General features: G+C 57.8%; 1 protein-coding gene and 1 pseudogene across 1 annotated transcript; one reads left to right on the top strand and one right to left on the bottom strand.

The window, feature by feature from the left end:
- The first annotated feature begins 344 nt into the window (after positions 1–344).
- Bik (BCL2 interacting killer) lies at positions 345–11042 on the top strand. Its single transcript, XM_026394325.2, has 6 exons — positions 345–408; positions 4769–4853; positions 8276–8428; positions 9811–9909; positions 10457–10574; positions 10950–11042. The coding sequence occupies exons 1-6, from the start codon at positions 345–347 to the stop codon at positions 11040–11042; spliced, it is 612 nt and encodes a 203-aa protein (XP_026250110.1).
- Positions 11043–14029: 2987 nt separating this feature from the next.
- Positions 14030–15192, bottom strand: LOC144255133 (malonyl-CoA-acyl carrier protein transacylase, mitochondrial pseudogene; annotated as a pseudogene).
- Between the last annotated feature and the right edge of the window lie 3911 nt (positions 15193–19103).

Genomic DNA, 19103 nt, shown 5'->3' with positions numbered 1-19103 from the left:
GCCACTGCGCCTGGCCCACTATTGAGGTACAACTGTCAGGCACCAATGAAAAATATGGGGAAAGACGAGAGAGGGCTGGGGATGTAGCTCAGTGGGAAGAGCCCCTGGGTTCAATCCCCAGCACCAAAAATATAAAACGAAATAGATTTCAAGGGGCTGGGAGGCAAAGGTGTGCAGGTGAGACCCAGGACCGTCCCCACTCGGTGACCCCGACATTTCAGTACCTGCTCCCGCAACTTAAAACTGCAGACCCAGGTGGGGTCCTCTGCCAAGTCCCACTGCCCATCTCTGATGGGGAAGAAGAGCAGAGTTCCCCTTTCCTGGGGTCACTTCAGACTCTCAAGATGACTATGAATTTGGCCTCTTTCCTCGACAACCTGGAGGGACCTGAGGGCCTGCACAAGTTGGGTGAGTGCCCTCCCTCTGGGCCATTTTCCTAGAGGTTGGAGCCTGAAGGACACAGAACATCATCTCACTAGGCTCTTGTTTCAATAAATGAAGGAGGAGGCACCCGCTGGGCTAGGGTATTTGTCGTAAATCACTGGGCCCAGGCGTCCAGCTGTCCTGGTTGTCCCTGGGCAGAACTAGTGGCTTCCCACCAAGAACCCACCTCAGGTCCTTTCAGAAGGGATCCACTCACCGTTTCCTTCCAGATCTTTCTCCACGCCTTTCCCTTCTTAGACAGAGGACTCACGTGACCAGTGAGGGACATGGCCGTGTGCACCTGGCCTCCCTGAGGGATGGAGGCCTGCCTTCCCCTCCCAGCCCCTCAGCCCCTCGGGAAGATGCGCCGACGCTGATTTGCTTGGTGTCGGTGTCCTTGTTGGTGGCACCGCGGGCTTCGCTGGTGTTTGTGTCTTCCCTCCGGCTGCCGTGGCCACCTCAAAAGGTCTGGGTCACAGAGGAGGCAGCCAGGGCACAGGGCAGTTAGGCCAGAGCCCGAGTGCCTGAGCCCCATGTCGTGTGCACCAGAGGCGTCACTGTGCCTTGAATCCAGTGCACACAGTAGCATTGCAGGGCTCGGGAGGAGACTTTTGGGTGGTCAAGGCTGGGTCCTAGCCACGTTGCTGGGCCAAGGTGCTTTGGAGGTGGCGCGATGGGTGGCCCTCCCGAGTCCCCCATCCTGACACAGGGTGGACCTCTTCTGGGGAGGACTGGAAACTGGAGTTGGAAGTTGAAAGGAAACAAGGTGTCCATGAGCATCCCCACTGCGGGGGGTCAAGGGAGGGCTGCAGGGTGGCCAGGCCAGATGGCCGCACCTCCCAGGGCCTCTCCCAACCACCGCTTCCAAGTTCCTGAATGCGGCCTACCCCGGCACAGAACTTCCTTTCTCTCCTCCCTTCCTCTCTTCCTTCCTTTTCTCTGTCTGTGAGCCCTGTCCCCTCCCAGACAGGCTGCAGGGGACACTGCAGGTGCCTGCTAGAGGAGACTGGAGTGGGGTGGGAGGGGGCTGGCCTTTGTTCCCTAAAATAAACCTTCCAGGCAAACAGCTCTGCTGGAGATGAATTCAAGCCATTAACAAATAAATCTTTTGTGTCCCAGTAGCCAGCCACGTGCATTCCTAAAAAGTAAAGCTCACAAAAGCAGATATGGTAAAAATTCAAAGTCCCCCCCTTCCTGTTTTGAGAGACGGGCCGCGCATCCCGGCTTTGCTTATACCAGGGCCTGATGGAGTCCTCTGCACAGGGAGAAGAAGCCTGTGCTGCCCTCTCTTCTGCCCCTGGGCTGCCTCGCCATCTCCCTCCATGGTCTGGGCACAGCCCGCACCTTCTTTCTCAGGGCTGCTAGGAACGTGCCGGGTGTGAACAGGATACAGGACTCGTTCCTAGGAACCAGAGTGTGTGAGGCAGAGCGTGACTTGGGCTACTGGTTGTCAGGTTGACCTCCAGGGAGGTGGGAACTTGCCTGTTCACTCTGGAGCTTGGGACCCTGGCTACTTGGGGGTCCTCCCATCCCCTTCCAAGTCACCCAGGTTTTAAGGAGCCAGGGTGGCAGACGGGGTGACAGTGTACATGGGGTGGGGGTGGCTCAGGTCTGTCTATCTGTCTGTGAGTTCTGATTTTCCAGCTCCTCTCAGGCACTTGGTGGCACTGCAGCCTCATGGTCCAGGGCCAGGCTTGGGGGGCGTTTTGCAGGGAGCTCTGGTGGAGAAGAACTGCGCCCTTCTGCTCTCGGTTTCTGAATCTGTGAGGGGGGAAGCAGCAGGTCCTCCTCTGGGCTTTGATGGAACTGGTGGGTGTCGTCTGGGGTCTCCACCAGAGCTCCATCCCCGAACACCTGCTGGGGGCTGCCCAGGACAGATCTGCACTCGCTGCGGGGAGGGGGAGGGTGTCCCCCCATTTCCCAGATGAGCCAGTGGCAGAGCTGGTGACCAAGTGCAGGCTGCTTTGTCGGCCCTCCCCGCCCCTCCAGCCCCTTGGTACCCTCGAGGCTGTGGGTGTGGCCCTCTCATGGCACCCAGCCTCCCGCAGGTAAAATGGGGCTCTCAACTGGAGGTGGACTTTGTTTGTAGGAGGCTCAGTATGGGCGGCAGCCTGGGTGGGGACCTGGGCAGGTGTGTCTTCTTTCACCAAAGAAGAGTTTTCAACAACTCATTTGCAAATTTTCAGGGGGGAAAAAAAAACAGGTGCTAAAACTTAGTCCAGTTTCCTGGATCTGCAGATGTTGTGACCTCACGCTGGGTCCCCTGGGAAGGCTATGCTCTCCTTTATTCACTCAACAAACACAAGCCTGCTCAGCCCGAAACTGAACTGGGGGCCAAAGATTCAAGTGATACTTCCTGTTAGTCACTGGCTCTGTATCGGGCCCACTGACACGGATACTGTCAGTCACATGCCATGGCGCTCACCCGTGATCCCAGCTACTTGGGAGGCTGAGGCAGGAGAATCTAAAGTTTGAGGCCAGCCTGGGCAACTTAGGGAGACCCTGTCTATAAATAAGAAATAAAAAGTGCTGGGAATGTAGCTCAGTGGCAAAGTGCCTCTGGGTTCAATACCCTGAACTGCAAAAGGTGGTGGGTAAGGCCCTCTGTTGGGTGTTTCATGAGCTAATTCGTAGCCACGGCTTCCTTCTCACTCCTTGTCTGACCACAGTGGGTGCTCAGACCCCAGCCAGGATTCTCCAGGAGGCACGTCATCCCCCTTTAGCAATAGATAGGGAAACGGGCCCAGGACAGGAGGGCTGAGGGGTGGGATGGGGGTGTGAGCCCAGGGTGAGACGGTGGCTGTCACAGGCCCCCTCAGAAGGGAGGCCAGTGGGTCAGGAAGGGTCTGGAAGGAAGGCAGACAGTGGGCGACAGATCCGCCCCCTGGGGCAGTGGGTGGCCGCCCTGGCAGACCCACCTGCTCTCTGCGGACTCCTGACAACAGCGAACCTTCCATCAGGTCCCGCAGGGGGTCTGGGGATGTCTGCTACGTAGGGGGATGACAGGAGAGTGGGTCAAGGTCAAGGCCATGTGTCCAGCATGGGGCTGACTACTGTGGTGCTTGCCCACAGGGCAGGGAAGAGGCTGGGACTTAGGGTCTCCAGGAATATGTATTCTGGGGAGGGGGCAGGGGGAATCGGGGAGGGGAGAGCAGGGGGGAGGGGGGACAGCAGGGGGAGGGGGGACAGCAGGCCTCTGAAGTCACTTGGAGGTTTCTGGAGGCTGGGGGGAGGCCAATGCAAATGAGGGCTGGAGCTGTTTTCCCAGGGAAATGGCCATTTGCATGGTCACCCCCCTTCCACCTGGAGCTTGGGGGCAGCCGGGGCTCTGGACATATTCCTTAAAGGCCACTGAACACACGCGTACTCTCTGTGCTTCTCGTCTGTCCAACCCAGACCACCTCTGCCCTGAAAAGCGGTCCACCTCTGTTTATCTGGGCCTTTTATGTCCTTTAATGGGCTTTAAAATTTTTCTGCCTAAAAAGTTTTATGCGTCCTCAATTAGATTAATCTCCGACCTAAAACCTGTTTCTCCGTCCTCCTGGTGGAGATGTCTTATTTTCGGGTCGGCGTGTGGGAGCGCTGTGGACTGTTGTGCCCAGATCTTGAGTCAGTGACTGCAGACTCCATGGTGCCGTCAGCGGGTGCCCCTGGCTCTCCCTGGCTCCCTGCATTCATGCTCCTGTCTGTGAACCTGGCACCCCTGGCCTGTCACTCGTGGTGTCATTTTTCCCACTCGGCTGCTGAAGTTGGAGTCCTGCAGGCCACGCTGTGTGACCAGAGCCCGTGGGCCTGGGTGGCTCCGGACCTGTCCCCTTCTGCCTTGGGTGTGAGCGTGGCAGCCCCTCCCCTCTTCCCGCCTTTTGAACGAGCTGAAGGGAATGGACAGAGAGGCCTGCGTTTGGCCTCAGGCATCCCCAGGGGGCCAGGGGCCAAGGATGGTGTCCTCATCCAAAGGGGCCTCTGGGCTGCTGGCCAGTGTCATGGGCGGCTTCTGTGAAGTCCACGTTTGGCCAGGGAAAGGGGTTTTGCCACATCCTGTGCAGAGGTGCAAGATCTGAATGAAACAGTGGTGAAGGTCGTCTCTGGCCATCTGGTCCCCGAGAGTGGCTTCAAGCCACGGCGGCTTTGTCCCCCCAAGCGCTTTCTAGAGCGCTGTTGGACACCTTTGCCCTGCAGATGGTCTCCGCGTCCCTCGCTGGTTTCAACTGGCCGAGCTCTAGCCGTGTGCACCTGGGACAGAACCTGTGTGGGGTACACAGAGGCCACTGGGGACCCTCCCAGCCTCCTGCCCAAGGGTCTGGGGGCTGCTCCAACCCAGTGACTGTCAACGCCTTGCCTGCAGGTGTGCCCCGCAGGTGTGGCCCTGCCCTGGCGCTGAGGGACCTGGCAGACCTGACTCTGCCGCGGGCGAAGGTGTTGCCTGACAGGTGCAGGTGCCAATGCGGGGGGTGGGGGGTGGGGGGTGGGGGGGGGCCTTTGTGGCAGCTGTGTGCCGTGCGCCTGTCGCCTCCAGCCGGCCCCTGCTGCGTGTCAGACTCCCTCTGGGTCAGGTGGAAAGCTCTCCGTCTTCCTCTTGGGAAACTGAAACACTGTCTCTAGTGACAGAAATTCTGGGCATTTCTGCTGCTTTGTCTCGTTTTTTTTTGGTACCAGGGATTAAACCCGGGGTGTTTAACCACCGGGCCACACCCCCAGCCCCTTTTCATCTTTGTACTTAGAGACAGGGTCTCCTAAGTTGCTCAGGGGCCTCGCTGAGTTGCTGAGGCTGGCTTTGCTCTTGTGATCCTCCTCCCTCCGCCTCCTGGGCAGCCTGGCTGACTGGTGTGCACCCCACCCCGGCCAGGGCGGGGGACTGTTGTGTTTCTCCAGTCCTCCAGGCCTAAGACACGCCACACCCCATGCCTGTCGGTCACCACGTGCTCCCCTCTCCTGGGCTGCTTGTGTGGGGTGCCTGTGGAGATTCACTGTCTACATCAGTCCTCAGACACCCAGAGGGTCCCAAACTAAGGGCTCTGCTCTGACCCCTGCCCAGTGAGTGCTGCTGTTCCAGCTTCTGCCTTCCCCGTGTCACCCAGAGCAAGGAGGGAGCACTCTTTGTGTTTGGCCTCAGGCATCCCCAGCGGTCCAGGCGTTCAGGGGTCCAGTTGCCATGTGCATGGAGCCTGCAGTCTGAGGAACATCAATCCATGTGGCAGAGGGGGCAGGAGACTAGAGCCTCTATCCCTTCTTAGCTGAGTCATTGTCCCGGACCGGCAGGACACATCAATGACGGGCGGCCAACCTAGGTGGGGAGGAATGAAGGGACAAGAGACACGAGGGATGACAGCAAGACAGGAGTTCTGATCAAGCTGCAAACTTTTATTGTTCACACAGGGGTATTTATATGCTGGGGATGGGGAAAGTCTCCAATCAGCAGTTGCTGGATGTGGGTGGTAAAACTGCCAGCTGCAGGATGTCTGATGATCCTGATAACCGCAGGATGTTTCAGGAACAGGTAGCTGCAGGATGTCTCCCAGGGGGCTGTTTCTCGTAAATGTCAGGCTATTCTTTGAAGGAGAGTTTCCTTCTAGCCCCTGACACGTCATGAACTCTGTGTGTGTGTGTGTGTGTGTGGTGTATGTGTGTGTGTATGTGGTGTATGTGTATGTGTGTGTATATGTGTGTGTGTGTCTGTGTGTGTTTACTGGGGATTGAACCCAGGGTGCTCTGTTCTTGAGTTACATCCTCAGCCCTTTCTTATTTTGAGATGATCTTGCTAAATTGCTGAGGCTGGCCTCAAACTTGTGATCCTCCTGCCTCAGTCTCCCAAATCTGGGGTTAAAGGTGTGCACCACCACACCCTGCTCTGAGTCATGAACTTTTCCAATCTCCGGTTCTTCTTTGAACCAAAAAGTCAAAGGAGAGAGTGGGAAGGTGCTCTGTGAGCTCTCTAGGGCCAGCAGATGTGAGGAATTAATTTATTATTTTTGTTATTGTAAGAAAATAACAGGATGAGCATCTGCAGTCTGAGAACTTGAAATCCAGAATGCTCCAAAACTCAACCCTTGGGCACCAGTGTGACTCCACAAGTCAGCCCACACAAGCTTTGCCCCATGCACAACATTTTGTGTAAAATCAACTTCAGCCTATGTGCATAAGGTATACATGAAAAAAGAACCAATCTCTTGATTTGCCTTGGGTGCTAGCTCCAAGATACCTCATTACATATATGCAAATGTTCCAAATCTGAAAGAAAAACAAATCCCAAATCTGAAACATTTTGGCCCTTCGCATTTTGGATAAAGTTTGATCTGCAGGAAGGTCATGGGGGGTACCAGCTCCTCAGAGGGCTTGAAAGGGATTCCTTCACCCCTCCTCCCAACAGCCCAAGGAGTGCCATTCAAGCACCCCACCCAATACTGCAATTTTTGTCTTGGGCACAGAGGGGCTGACCGTGACTGTCACTCTTGCAGCTGCTCCACGAGGCCGTAGGCTCTGCTTTCTCCTCTTCCGCTCTCCTGGGCTGGCTGCTGCAGCGCCAGCCCTCGCTCCTATGTTCAAGCAGCAGAACCCGGAGCTGCCCTGGCTGGGTTGGCTCCCTTTCTTTCAAGCCCTGCCTCCCACTTCTCAGTGGCCAGGCTGGGTCACGGGGCCAGCACTGGCTACAAGGGACAGACGCTGCAGAGGGAGGCCCTGCAGGGTTGTGGTGGCCTGGGGGAGTGCGTGTGCGGGGCCACTTGGGGGGAGTGGGAGTGCTTGAGCTGGCCAAGGGCTGAAGAGCAGCCCCGCCAGGGGAGCTGGGGGGAGGTTGTGAAACTGCGTGGAGGACTGGTTTAGAGAAGGCCTGGAGCTGTGCGCCCTGGTACACGCCTGTTACCCCAGCGGCTCAGGAGGCTGAGGCAGGAGGATCACGAGTTCAATATCAGCCTCAGCAAAGACTGAGGCACTGAGCAACTCGGAGGACCCAGTAGTGGAAGAAAAGGCCCGGAAGCCGGGGCAGGGTCCCTGTGAGGTGGGAGTGTCATCTACTCCTGGTTCATTTGCTTTTATTGCTCAGAGAGACAGCAGACTTCAAAAAGCAGGTGTCCATCCCAACAGAGGGACAGCAGGTGCCTGGGTTTTCCAGCTGTGGGAGCTGCTGGGGGAGGCTGCTGGTGACCTTAGCAGATCAGAAGGGGAGGGGGAGGAGGCCTGGGAGGGAGTCCAGCAGGGACAGGAAGGCAGGACCCTTTTCCTCCCCTTTCTGAGGACCGCAGCCTGGCCCTCCTAACAGAAGTCGGGTCAGCAGGAGGACAGCATGTATTCGTCTTTTCAGGGTGGAGACAAATGACACGGGGCCTTCGGACATGAAGGCCCAAGCCCCAGGCAGGGCTGGCACTGCAGCTCCGGGGCACTTAGCTGACCTGCCTGTGCCTAGGCCCAACCCCCAGCCCCCAGAGCCAAAGTCAAAGCCAAGAACCCACAGGAAACTCCATGTTGACGCCTGGGCCTGGGGTGGACAGCCGGGCAGAGCAGGGGTGGACACAGGGTACAGTCTCTGGGCTCTCATGGCAGCCGATCCAGGAGACCTAGCGGGCTCTGTGTGGCAGTCCTTCCTCACAGACGTAAGGTCTTTAGGGGACACAGCCACCTTCCCAGGTCTCGGGGCTGCTTTGGGGGAGGGCATTCTGATTTCCACGACTGGAAAAGGAACTGAGTTCCTGTGGCTCTCTAGGGGGCAGGAGGAGGCAGGAGGCCAGACACCAGGCTTCCGCAGCTGCCCCCGAGGCCTGGGGCTCCGAGCACTCAGTAGGCCAGAGCGCCTGCCTTGGGACCTGGGGCTCCGAGCCCTGGCAGTTCTAGGGGCCGGTGACACTGTCTCCTTCCCCAGAGAAGAGATGTCAGAGGCCAGACCCGTCTCCAGGAGCCTCCTCCGGTACAGACCCGGACCTCTGCTGGCTGCAGGTGCTTCCTGCCTGACCCCTCCCGCGGGAGAGGAGGTCCTCCGTCCTGGGGGACGCCTGCACCTCAGGGTTCAGGGCAGGTAGGTCCCAAGGGCCCACTGGTCGGTGACCTTTGGGGATGGGTTGGAAGAGCAGGCACCTGTGAGGCAGGGACGCTCCCTAGGTAGTGAGTGATGTCTCCGCACCCCGCCGCCACTGAGGTCCCCTGTGCTCATCCCCACCCACAGAAGGACCCTTTGGCACCCAGCATGTCCAGGTCCCACGATGGACTGTGGCGCTGGCCAGGAGGCCTGCTGGACCTGCCTCAAGGTGCCCCAGCCGAGCAGCCCCCAGCCCTGGCAGTTAGGGCAGTGATTTGTTAAGGAACCACTGAGGCTGGAAGAGGGGCACTCCTGGGACTGACACGGCCTCCAGGGTCTCAGGACCACCCTTGCCAGCCCAGCTGGGTCCAGCGTCCGCATCTGCCAGGCTCATGGGCTCCCCCAGCAGGGGGCGCTGCAGCCTTACCTCCCAGGAACTGATGAGGCACTGAGGCTCCGCCCCTCAGTCACCTCCCCCAAGCTGGAGGACAGCCACTGCCAGGCACAGGCAGGAGTTCAGCTCCAGGGTTCTGGATGTTTCCTCTTGCTCCAAGGTTCTTATTAGTCATCAAGATCCTGAACTTAGGGATCCGGCTACTCAGATGCATCACGTTAGCAGGACAGAAGTGGGAGCTCGCCCTCCAGGAGAACAGACCGGGGGACGTTAGACAGGTCATCAGGTGGTGCAGGTGGCCAGGGTCAGGTGGATCTGCCTGGGACTTCCAGGCAGAGCTCCTGAATCACCAGGGTGGGATGTGGGCCAAGCCTGGGGAGAAGGGTGCACCCTGAAGGGGACTGGTTTTTAGTCTGAGCTGTGCACATGCATGACGCAGGCTTGCACCTGCCTGTACTATTTCAGTCAAGAATTTGGTTTAGAGAGCGGAGGGCCCAGGCAGGGGACTATTAGAAAGGGACAATGGTATCGGGGTGGTTTCAGCATTGGGGACCAGGGGAGAGGTCTCTGAGCCCCTAGTCCAAGGAGGAAGGTAAGTTGAAGTCCTGGTGGGAAGCCAGCCTCAGCAATTGAGGGGGTCTCAAGGCACCCCCAAACCTGTCCATCCATGCTGGCCACTGTTATTCACCAAAACCCATGAGCTGCACCCTGCTGGGGCTTTCCGGGGACACTCAGAGTGGGGACTGACATTCGGGGTGTTCAGCATTCTCGGGAGCTGGGGGGCGGGAGCAGGCCCCCCGGGCAGCCCACTTACTGACACTGGCCACCCACCCCTGGAGGTGGATTTTAAAGCAGTGTGACTTCAGAGTCTGCCTGTAGATGGAGGGACGCAGGAAAGTTTGCTGCTGGTCCCAAATCTGACCCCTGCTCTTGCCTGGCTCTGGGCTACTCCAGTACCACATCCTGCCCACCTGTTCCCTCTCCACAGTCACCAGGTGGCCCTGCGACTGGCCTGCATTGGGGATGAGATGGATCTGTGTTTTCGGGGCCTCCAACTGGCCCAGCTGCCTGGGATGGCCATGCACAGGTAAGCAGCCCATGTCTTGCCCAGGACTTCACCTGGGGAGGGACCCTGGACAGGCAGGTAGAGGCCCAGAACCTAACACACGGCTGGACCCCAAGTTCTGGAAGGAAATGGCCTTGACACTCCCAAGCAGACCCCAAACCCTCTGCTTCCCTGCCTGTCCAGAGGCCCCTGGCTCTCTCTGACCTGCCCCTGCCTCTCCCGGCCTGGCAGAGCACCATTCAGAACCCCGCCCCCCGTTAGTCTTCATCCAGAGTCCTGAGTTGCAGGGCAGGGCAGGCTGCGTGGGCACCCAGGCCTGGCTCCTCAGCCGGCTCCCTGGGGAGGACAAGTGGGGCAGTAACTGGCCAAGGGCCTGCAGGGCACTGGCCGGCAGGTGGGAGGAACTAGGAGATGTGAACAAATCTATGAACCAGAAATCGCTGTGGGGAGACGGACACTGTCCTTCATGGGGTGCCAGGGGAAGCCCTGGTGTCAGTGGGGTGGGGAGGGGACAGGCCTCCACAGGGGCGGAGTCCCTGAAGCCTGCCCCGCTCCCCATGTCTTACAGCCTTGCTCTCAGCTACAGCCAGGCGAGAGTCACGGGTGTGCTCAGAAGCTTGACCCAGGGTCTCGCCAGCCTCAGGGAGAACATGTGGTTCTGGAGACCCGCGGCCCCCAGAACCCGGGTAAGAGCCGAGAGGCTGCAGGCGCAGCTGGCCCCCTGCCCGTGGGAGTGGCCTGGAGACCCCTGGACGCACCCCTGGTGTGCTACAGGCGCCCCCTCCCTGTCACCTTAGGTTTCACCTGTTTCCACACCTCCCTGGCCCAGAGCCCCAGGAACCTTGGGCCCAGCTGACAGGACTGTGCTCCTGCCCCTCTGCCAGGAGAGCTGTCCTCTGGCAGATGCTGCCCCATCTCTGCCCCAACTCAGGGCCACTTCCTGGCTCCCCTGTCCCTGCTGAACGCCTGCCCTGTCTGACCTCACCCTGTCCTAGCCGCCCCGTTTCTGAGGTGAGGTCCCCTACCTTCTTGGGCCCTCACTGTCCTCTCTCGGTCCCCAGGTGCCTCCTGCCCGGGCCTGCCGGGAGCTGCTGCCCGTGCTGCTGCTGCTGGGCCTGTTGCTGAGCAGGGCCCTGTACCTGCGGCTCCAGTGAGGCCTGCGCGGGGCGGGGCTGGCCCTCGCCCTTGGAACCCATCCTGGAGGTGGCCGGCTCCTGGGGGTTCTGTCCTTTGGACAGTGGTGTTTCCCGATGAGATTTCCCTTTTTATATTTAAACTCAAGATAGTGCTGGGACACTGCTGAGGTTTTGTACTGGAGTTTCTGTTGTTTTTGTAAGAAATGAACTTACCGGACCTCTGGGGTGGTTTCCAGTTAACTGCCCATGTGGAGGCCTGGCTGGCCTGCTCTCCTCCTGACCCTGGCCCTCTCGGGGGGTAGCCTGTCACCGGGGAAGCCTTCCTCTCACGCATGCTGGGGTATGGTAGGCAGCGGGGGGAGTGCTGGTCACACCCCTGTCTGTGGACCACAGCGGAATCTATTGGCCTAGATTTCTGAAGGGTAGAGGAGACAGAGTTCAATAAAAGGTTGGTTTCCAGCCAGTTTCTGGTCTTTCTGGTCCTGTCTGGGGCTCTGTGGCATCACCTTAGGCCCCTCTTTCCCTGGAGGCTGAGCTTTGTGGCAGGAGGAGGGGTGGCCTTATCCTTGCCTCCTCCTTGTACCTGAGGACCCCACTGCTGCCTCCGGTGCTCAGAATGTGTCCCCCTCCCGAGTGGTGCCTGAGATGCACTGTTGGGATCATTTTGGGGGCTCTCCAGGTCTCACAGTGGGGATGTCGGTCATCTCTGCACCCTGTCCACTTCCTGGGGGTGCTGCAGCCAGCAGGGCTCTGTGGGCAAGTAGGACCTGGGCCAAGGGTTGGGGGCGGCTTCCCACTATTTGGACTAGATACCTGCCATGGTCCCTGGTCCAGGCTCCACCAGGGTCCCCTCCCACTAACATTCCCAGGCTGCACTGAGCCAGACCGCGGCCCTCCAGCAGTGCTCCCAGACACCCTCGTCCGCTCCAGGCCCCTTCTGTCCCCTCCTGCCCGGGCCTGGAGGGCCTCCCTGCACACCCCTGCAAGCCCTTCCAGCAGAGGCCCCTGACGGCACCCCCGGGCCCTCCAACCCCCACCTGCTGTGTGGGCCTCCTCTGCAGAGCCTCAGAACTTCCCCAGATGAGCCCCGTTCCCCAGATCCCTGCACCTGCACCACAGCGTCTGCCTACAGTTCCAGCCAGGGCACGCCTGTCCCCGCAAGGGTAGAGACTTGGCAGTGCGCCCGGGACTCTCCCAGTGTGGATGTGGACACCCCGGGGAATGGGAGCCTGCTGGAGTCCGCATGGCTAGGCCGTGGAAGGCCAGCCCTGACCACCGCCCCGCAGAGGCTTCCTCCTGAAGTTGAGGGACTTGGCTGGGCGCCTGCGCCTTTTCCTGGAGGAGCCAGGAGCTCTTCCAAGGAGACGGGAAGCTGCTTTTGCTGAAGGCGGTGGCCCTGGCTGCTTCTCTGTGCAGGAATTGGGGACACTGACCTTGCCCCAGGGATTTGCAGGCGTCCCACACTGGGGTGCTGTTGTGCCAGGCCCTCACAGGTTCTGGGGGGTGTGGTGCAGACAGTGACCTGCTTCAGATCTAAATAAAATGCACATGTAAATAAGCCACAGAGGGGACTATGGCTGTGGCTCAGGGGCGGAGTGCTTGCCTAGCACACGTGAGGCACTGGGTTCCATTCTCAGCACCACATAAAAATCAATAAATAAAGACATCTGTGCATCTATAACTACAAAAATAAATAAATAAATAAATAGAAGCCACTAAAGGCTTCAGGGACATGAAGGAGACCAGGGAGATGCCTGCAGGGATGAGTGGGACCACGCAGGGAAGGCCTCCAGCGGAAGAGCTGGCCCTGGAAAGGCGGTGGCATAGGGTGACTGATGGAGGAGACCCGCTGTGACTTCTCCAGGGTGATAGGGACCTGGGGTAGCTGATCCTAGACTTCCCTGAAGGAGGAAATGGGATGGGAAGGGGCCTCTTGGGCCGGTTCATATCACAGCATCTCCCACAGACCCTCCGAGGACAGGGACCTGCTGAGCCTCTGACACAGGCATGTGGCTGCAGCCTCTCACCAACGCAGCTGTGACCCTGGGCTGGCACCTTGGTGCTCATGCCAGGCAGTGCACCCACCAGAGGGCAAGAGGCAGTGCCCAGGAGGCTGCCTGCGAGGCCTGCCCCCTCACAGGCCAGCTGCCGCCTGCACATCTGGCTTCAGGCTGCTTCCACCCATCCCTGGCTGCAGCAGGGCCCAGCAGTCTTCACTGTCCCCAAGCCCTGGGACACTGCAAGAATCGGGACTGACACATTCCCTCCACACTTGACCCACCTCACATAGAGCCCAGCCCTGTGTGGAGGCGGGTCTTGGTGAACAAAGGCTCAGAAAATCCACTGGTCACCTAGTGCCTCTTGATTCCTGAAGCCCTCCACACAGCAGAACCCTGAGCAGGCCCCTGGGCCAGCCAAGGTGGTGGAAGAGACCTGGCCCTGGGGACGGCCACTGGGCCTGCTGGGGTGCAGGCTGTCTGGGGACAGTGGAGGGTCTTCCCTCAGACCAAGGAGGCTTGAGGGGCCCATCATGTGCCCACAGAGGGTTAAGGTGACTTTGGGCTCCCTGTGGGGAATACAGGCAGCGCCACTGCACTCAGCCAGACCCCGACTTCAAACAAAAGGGAGGAAATAAAAAGTCCTTTCTAAAGGGCTCCATGCCCTGGATGATACTCAGAGGAGGCTGTGATGAGAACTGAGTTCTGGGGGGAGCAGTGGTCCTCAGCCAGGGCTGCAGGGAAACCTGGGGGACATTCTTAGGTCACAATGCCTGGAAGCACTGCTTAGGTGTGGAGTAGCCTGGAGCCAGGACAGAGGGGGCCTGGCCCATACATGGACAGTTTCTGCCCAGAGGCCAACAGGGTCCTGGGCAGAAACACTACAGAATTGAAAATGAGAAGCCCCCATCCAGGGTGTGACTTGTCCCTAAGTAACAGTCGTGTTTTAAGACAATCCATGGACATTCCAGGGACATTCCCACTGAGATGTCCCCCTGTCACTGAGAGATGGAAACACCAGGTGCAGAGCTCAGAGTGGCTGGTATTTAATGTCAGCTTGCACAGCTGGACCTCAGAGAGTCTTGCTTGGCTCCTGGGGCCACAGGCAGTGACCAGTGTGACCATGGATGGCACTTCATAAAGAGGTTGGGGCTCGCTGGGGGGGTCAGGGCCCAGCTGTCCTCCCTGCCTCAGCACACCACAGTGTCCAGCTTGCTCAGGGAGCTCTGCCAGGGCAGAGGCCACCTGCTCTCTGGCACACGGCAGGACTTCACATGTGCTCCCTGGCTATAGGAATGCGGCTGAGTGAGGGGTGGGCAGTGTGGCTGCCAAGGTCACTTAGATCCTGAGCCTGTTAGATTCAGGGACAAAGGAGCCAGGAGTGTGGCCCCAGGTGACTGGCAGGTTGCAGGGCAGTGCAGGGCCCCTCTGGCTCTGGCCTGGCTGAGGCCATGCTGGTGTGTCCTCAGCATCCACAGGGCAGGGCACCAGCTCCACGGGGCAAACCCTGCCTGTCTGAAGGGGCGGCAGGCGTCCAGCTCTGCAGGTGCACAGTGCCCAGGTGGCCTTGGTCTTATCGAGGAGGAGGAGTGGCTGAGTCATGGAAAGAAGCCCTCCCTCTCGGCGCTCCTCAGGTGGCCCTGGGCACGGGCCCACCTTCCCTCTCCTGCCGGGGCAGCCGGTGGCCGGGAGGGCAGGCCCAGCTCACCGGCTCTGCCCAGGGTCTCCAGCCCTCAGCAGTCACCGGGGAGACTCGCTGGGGTCCAGGTCCGCGTCCGGGTCCTCGCTGGCCCGCAGCACGTCCACGTGGCTGTAGCCCTTCCAGGCCTTCAGGTTGCAGCTCCTCAGGATGCTCCCCAGCTGCTGGCCAGGGCCCACTTCCCACGTGCCCGGGAACTCGGTGCCCCTCCTCCTCTCATAGATGGCGTGCATGGTCTGCTCCCACTTCACCGGGGACACCACCTGCTGCCCCAGCAGCTGCCGGATGTGCGTGGGGTGGAGGTACCTGCTCCCACTGACGTTAGAGTAGACGGCCACCAGCGGCTTCCTGATGGCCACTGTCTTTAAAACCTGTGCCAGGGGCTGCACAGCGGGCTCCATGAGGCGGGTGTGGAAGCCGCCGCTCACAGGCAGCATCTTGGTGCGTCTGAAGTGGTACCTGGAGGAATTCTTCTGGAGAAATCGCAGAGCCTGAGGGGGGAGAAGAGGCTCAGCCAGGAGGTCTTGGGAAGGACCCCAGGGGCAGAGGCGTGGTCCTCGCTGGGACCAAGTTCCTGGCCTGGGCTCAGCAGAGCGTTTCTCCATGTGCACACAGGTTTAGTCCCGTGAGCCCTTGCGTGAGAACCTAGTTCACATCTCTAGTTCCAGGTGAAGGGGCCGGTGTGTGCCGTGTCCCCAGGGCCGCAGTTCTACCTGTTTGTGTCTGCATGCAGAGGGGTCACTTCTGCTGTCCAAAGCAAGGGGTCCTCCTTGGCACTAAGTGGCAGCCTGAGGGGCCTCCCACTTGGTGGAGGACAGGGATTCTCCACCAGGTGATTCTACCTCGGGCAGGGTCTGGAGACACTTTCTGCTGGTCACAGCTTGGAGAGAGTCCTGACACGTGACAGGTACAGGCCAGGGACAGACCATCCTTCCAGGCGAAGGACAGGGTCCCCAAAGAAGGAATTGTCTGGTCCCTGATGTCAACGTCTCAGCCACGCTGGGAGCCTGTGAGGAGAGCAAGCAGAGGGGAGCTGCTCTGCCCACGGGACGCCAGACCTCTGCGTGGCCCAGACTCCAGCTGGTTAGACGAGGCCGTCACACCCCATCTGCCCGGGGTGTCCTGAAGACTGGCATTTGTTATGTTTATGAGAAATCACATGGAAAACATTCAGCCTGTGTGAAGCCCAGGATTGGGTTCCTACTATCCCCAAATAGAATTTCATTCTTCTCACCTATTTATGCCAAATTCTATACTCAATTATTATTTTGGGGGGTGTCCTGGGGTTGAATACAGGGACACTTGACCACTGAGCCACATCCCAGCCCTATTTTGTATTTTATTTAGAGACAGGGTCTCACTGAGTTGCTTAGAGCCTCACTAAATTGCTGAGGCTGGCTTTGAACTTGTGATCCTCCTGCCTCAGCCTCCTGAGCCACTTGGATTACAGGCCTGTGCCACTGCGCCGGACTACACTCAATTATTATTAAATGTTTTATTCCATCTTAAAAAAAATGGTAAAACGTGTGCACCTGCCAGTGGAGGAGGCAGTATTTGACCCGGCAGCCTGACTGTGCGCTGCTGCCACAGGCCGGTCCCTGGGGTCCCTGTGGCTCCTCTCCCTAGAGCCTCCAGTCATCACGGTGCACCTCAGTGCCACCTAGTGGAACCCACTCACATCTGGAGTCCAGGTTGCTGAGCTCCCAGGAGCTTCTGCTGCTGTGGGTTCCTGGAAATCCCTCCGTGCTCTGCCTTCTGTGTTCTCACCTCAAATCCAGGAAATCCAGGAGCGAATGAGGCCTGGCACAGCCAGAGGGAAGAGGACATGGGCGAGCCCCAGGGCTGGCTCCGCTGCCTCACAGAAGAGACTTACCACAATGGTTGTGTCTGGAGCTGGATCCTGGGCGGTTTGCCAAGAGAGATTCAAATACCAACAAAGGTGTGGCCAGGGCCTCATCCTGGGCTCAGATGGCACCCTGACCCCAGCCCCTTCCCTGAGATGCAGGGCCAGTGGGAGGGACCAAGGACCTTCATCCCCCACCTCACTGGGCAGGTGGCTTTACGTCCAGCAGATGCACACTCATTCAGACGGCAGTGACCAGGTCCGGAACCAAGGCAGGTGTTATGCTCGAATTCGGGACCCCCAAAAGACCACCAGAGACCAAGATCGATGTAAGCAGCAAAGAGGTGTTTATTGGGAGCTAGCTGGGTCCTCCGCGCACACAGCAACTGGTGACGCTGAGAGGCCCAAGCCCAGAGTTTGCAGCAGTTTTATACACTCTTTGGGGAAGGCAGGGACCCCCCATACATCATAGCATCTCTTAGCAAATCATCACACACCGCGGGAAAATCAAATAACAACTCTAAAACATGATTAGCACAGTCACTGGCGGGAACCAGTTGGATAGGGGTGATTGGTCAGTACAAGAGGGGGATTCATTTGAACTGACTGGTTTAAGCCAAGAGGGGTGTTCCTGCTGAACTACATGGTTTCCCATAAACTACTACCACCATAAACTACTGGGAGGGTCATCTGGCGTCCCAGGTATTTCCCTGTCTCATGCTGATTGGTGGCTGCTAGGGGGTTGCTGTGGATCCCCACCTAGCCTGATTGAGTCAGGGACACACCTGGCACCGCAGACCTCTCCTGTTATTTGTAGATAAACAACTCAGCAGGGTGGGTATGTGCCTAGGAGTGCTCTGTGGGTCTTTCCAAGGACAAGGGTCATGCCCCCTTCCTTGGACAGGCTTTGCTCTGAGGTAGAGGCTGTTTTTCACCTGAGAATTGAACCCAGGGCCTTGTGCATGTAAGGCAAGCACTCTGCCCACTGAGCTATATCCCCAGCCCCTGAATTCACCTTTCTCTTCCAATGGAAATCTAGTGCCTTCTGATGCAGCTACCAGGAACCCCTTCTCCATCAAAGAGTCCTGGGCTGCGGGTTCGATCCTCAGCACCACATACAAATAAAGATGTTGTATCCACTGAAAACTAAAAAATAAATATTAAAAAAAATTCTCATTCTCTCTCTTTCTCTCTTTCTCTCTCTCTCTCTCTCTCTCTCTCTCTCTCTCTCTCTCTCTCTCTCCTCTCTTTAAAAAAAAAAAAAAAAGAGTCCTGGGCTGGGGATGTGGCTCATGCGGTAGCGTGCTCACCTGGCATACTCGGGGTGCTAGGATCGATCCTCAGCACCACACAAAAATAAAATAAAGGAGTGGGGATGTGGCTCAAGCGGTAGCGCGCTCGCCTGGCATGCGTGCAGCCCGGGTTCGATCCTCAGCACCACATACAAAGAAAGATGTTGTGTCTGCTGAAAACTAAAAAATAAATATTAAAAAATGCTCTCTCTCTCTCTAAAAAAAAATAAAAATAAAGATGTTTAAAAAAAAAGAGTCCTAATTAAGCTTTTGCAGGGACATTCCACACAATTCAGGTTCTTATCAGCAAGATTTTACAGAGTGTCACAGGGTTTCCACGGAGTTTGCAGACAGCTCCAGAGGTTTGCAGCTTAGGCCAGGCTTCACTCTTCTGTAAAACCTAGGTCTGCCGTTGAGCGTTTTGCTGTACAAAAATTACTATTCTGTGTTCCTGGTAAAAACTTGTGAAGCCTCTGTGTAGCCTAAGAATATGGGACAAAGGGTACCTGCCATGTCACCACCCACTAGAATATAAACCCCATCCCTGGGCATAAATTTAAAAGGATTTCCAGACCCAAGGTCCAGAGGTTTAGGCACCATCCCCTGTGGACTGCTGCAGCTTACATAAACCTGCTTCCTGATAATCCTGTGGGGGTCCAGCCTCATCTGTCCTACATCACACCAGAGCCGCCTCAAGTACCTCTGAGGCCCTTGTCTCTGGGCTTAGCTCCTCTTAGAAAAGAAGAGGCCAGGTACAGTGACTTCAGCAATTTAGCCACGTCTCAAAAGAATAAAAAGGGCAGGGCATGGTGGCCACGCCTGTCATCCCAGTGGCTCAGGAGGCTGAGGTAGGAGGACCCCAAGTTCAAAGCCAGCCTCAGCAAAAGTGAGGCGCTAAGTAACTCAGTGAGGCCCTGTCTCTAAATAAAATACAAAACAGGGCTGGGGATGTGGCTCAGTGGTCGAGTGCCCCTGAGTTCAATCCCGGTACCAAAATAAATAAATAAATAGAGCTGGTGTAATGCTGGATTTTAGGGACCCTGAAAGACTTCCAGGAGCTGAATCTGATGCAAGCACACAAGAGTCTTTATTGCAACTCAGCCTGGACTCACAACCGTTTCTGATGCAGCGGTTCTGAGGAGTGAGTCCCAGTCCTTTGTTCAGTGAGACTTTATAGGTTTTTGGAGATACTCTAATATCACACAGCAAATCATTCCCTACCACGGGAAAATCAGTTCTTAACACTGA

This window comes from Urocitellus parryii, chromosome 5 (genome assembly GCF_045843805.1).
Source record: "Urocitellus parryii isolate mUroPar1 chromosome 5, mUroPar1.hap1, whole genome shotgun sequence".
NCBI lineage: Eukaryota > Metazoa > Chordata > Mammalia > Rodentia > Sciuridae > Urocitellus > Urocitellus parryii.
The sequence above is the reverse complement of the archived record's forward strand: the minus strand, read 5'-3'. Positions and strand labels throughout refer to the sequence as shown.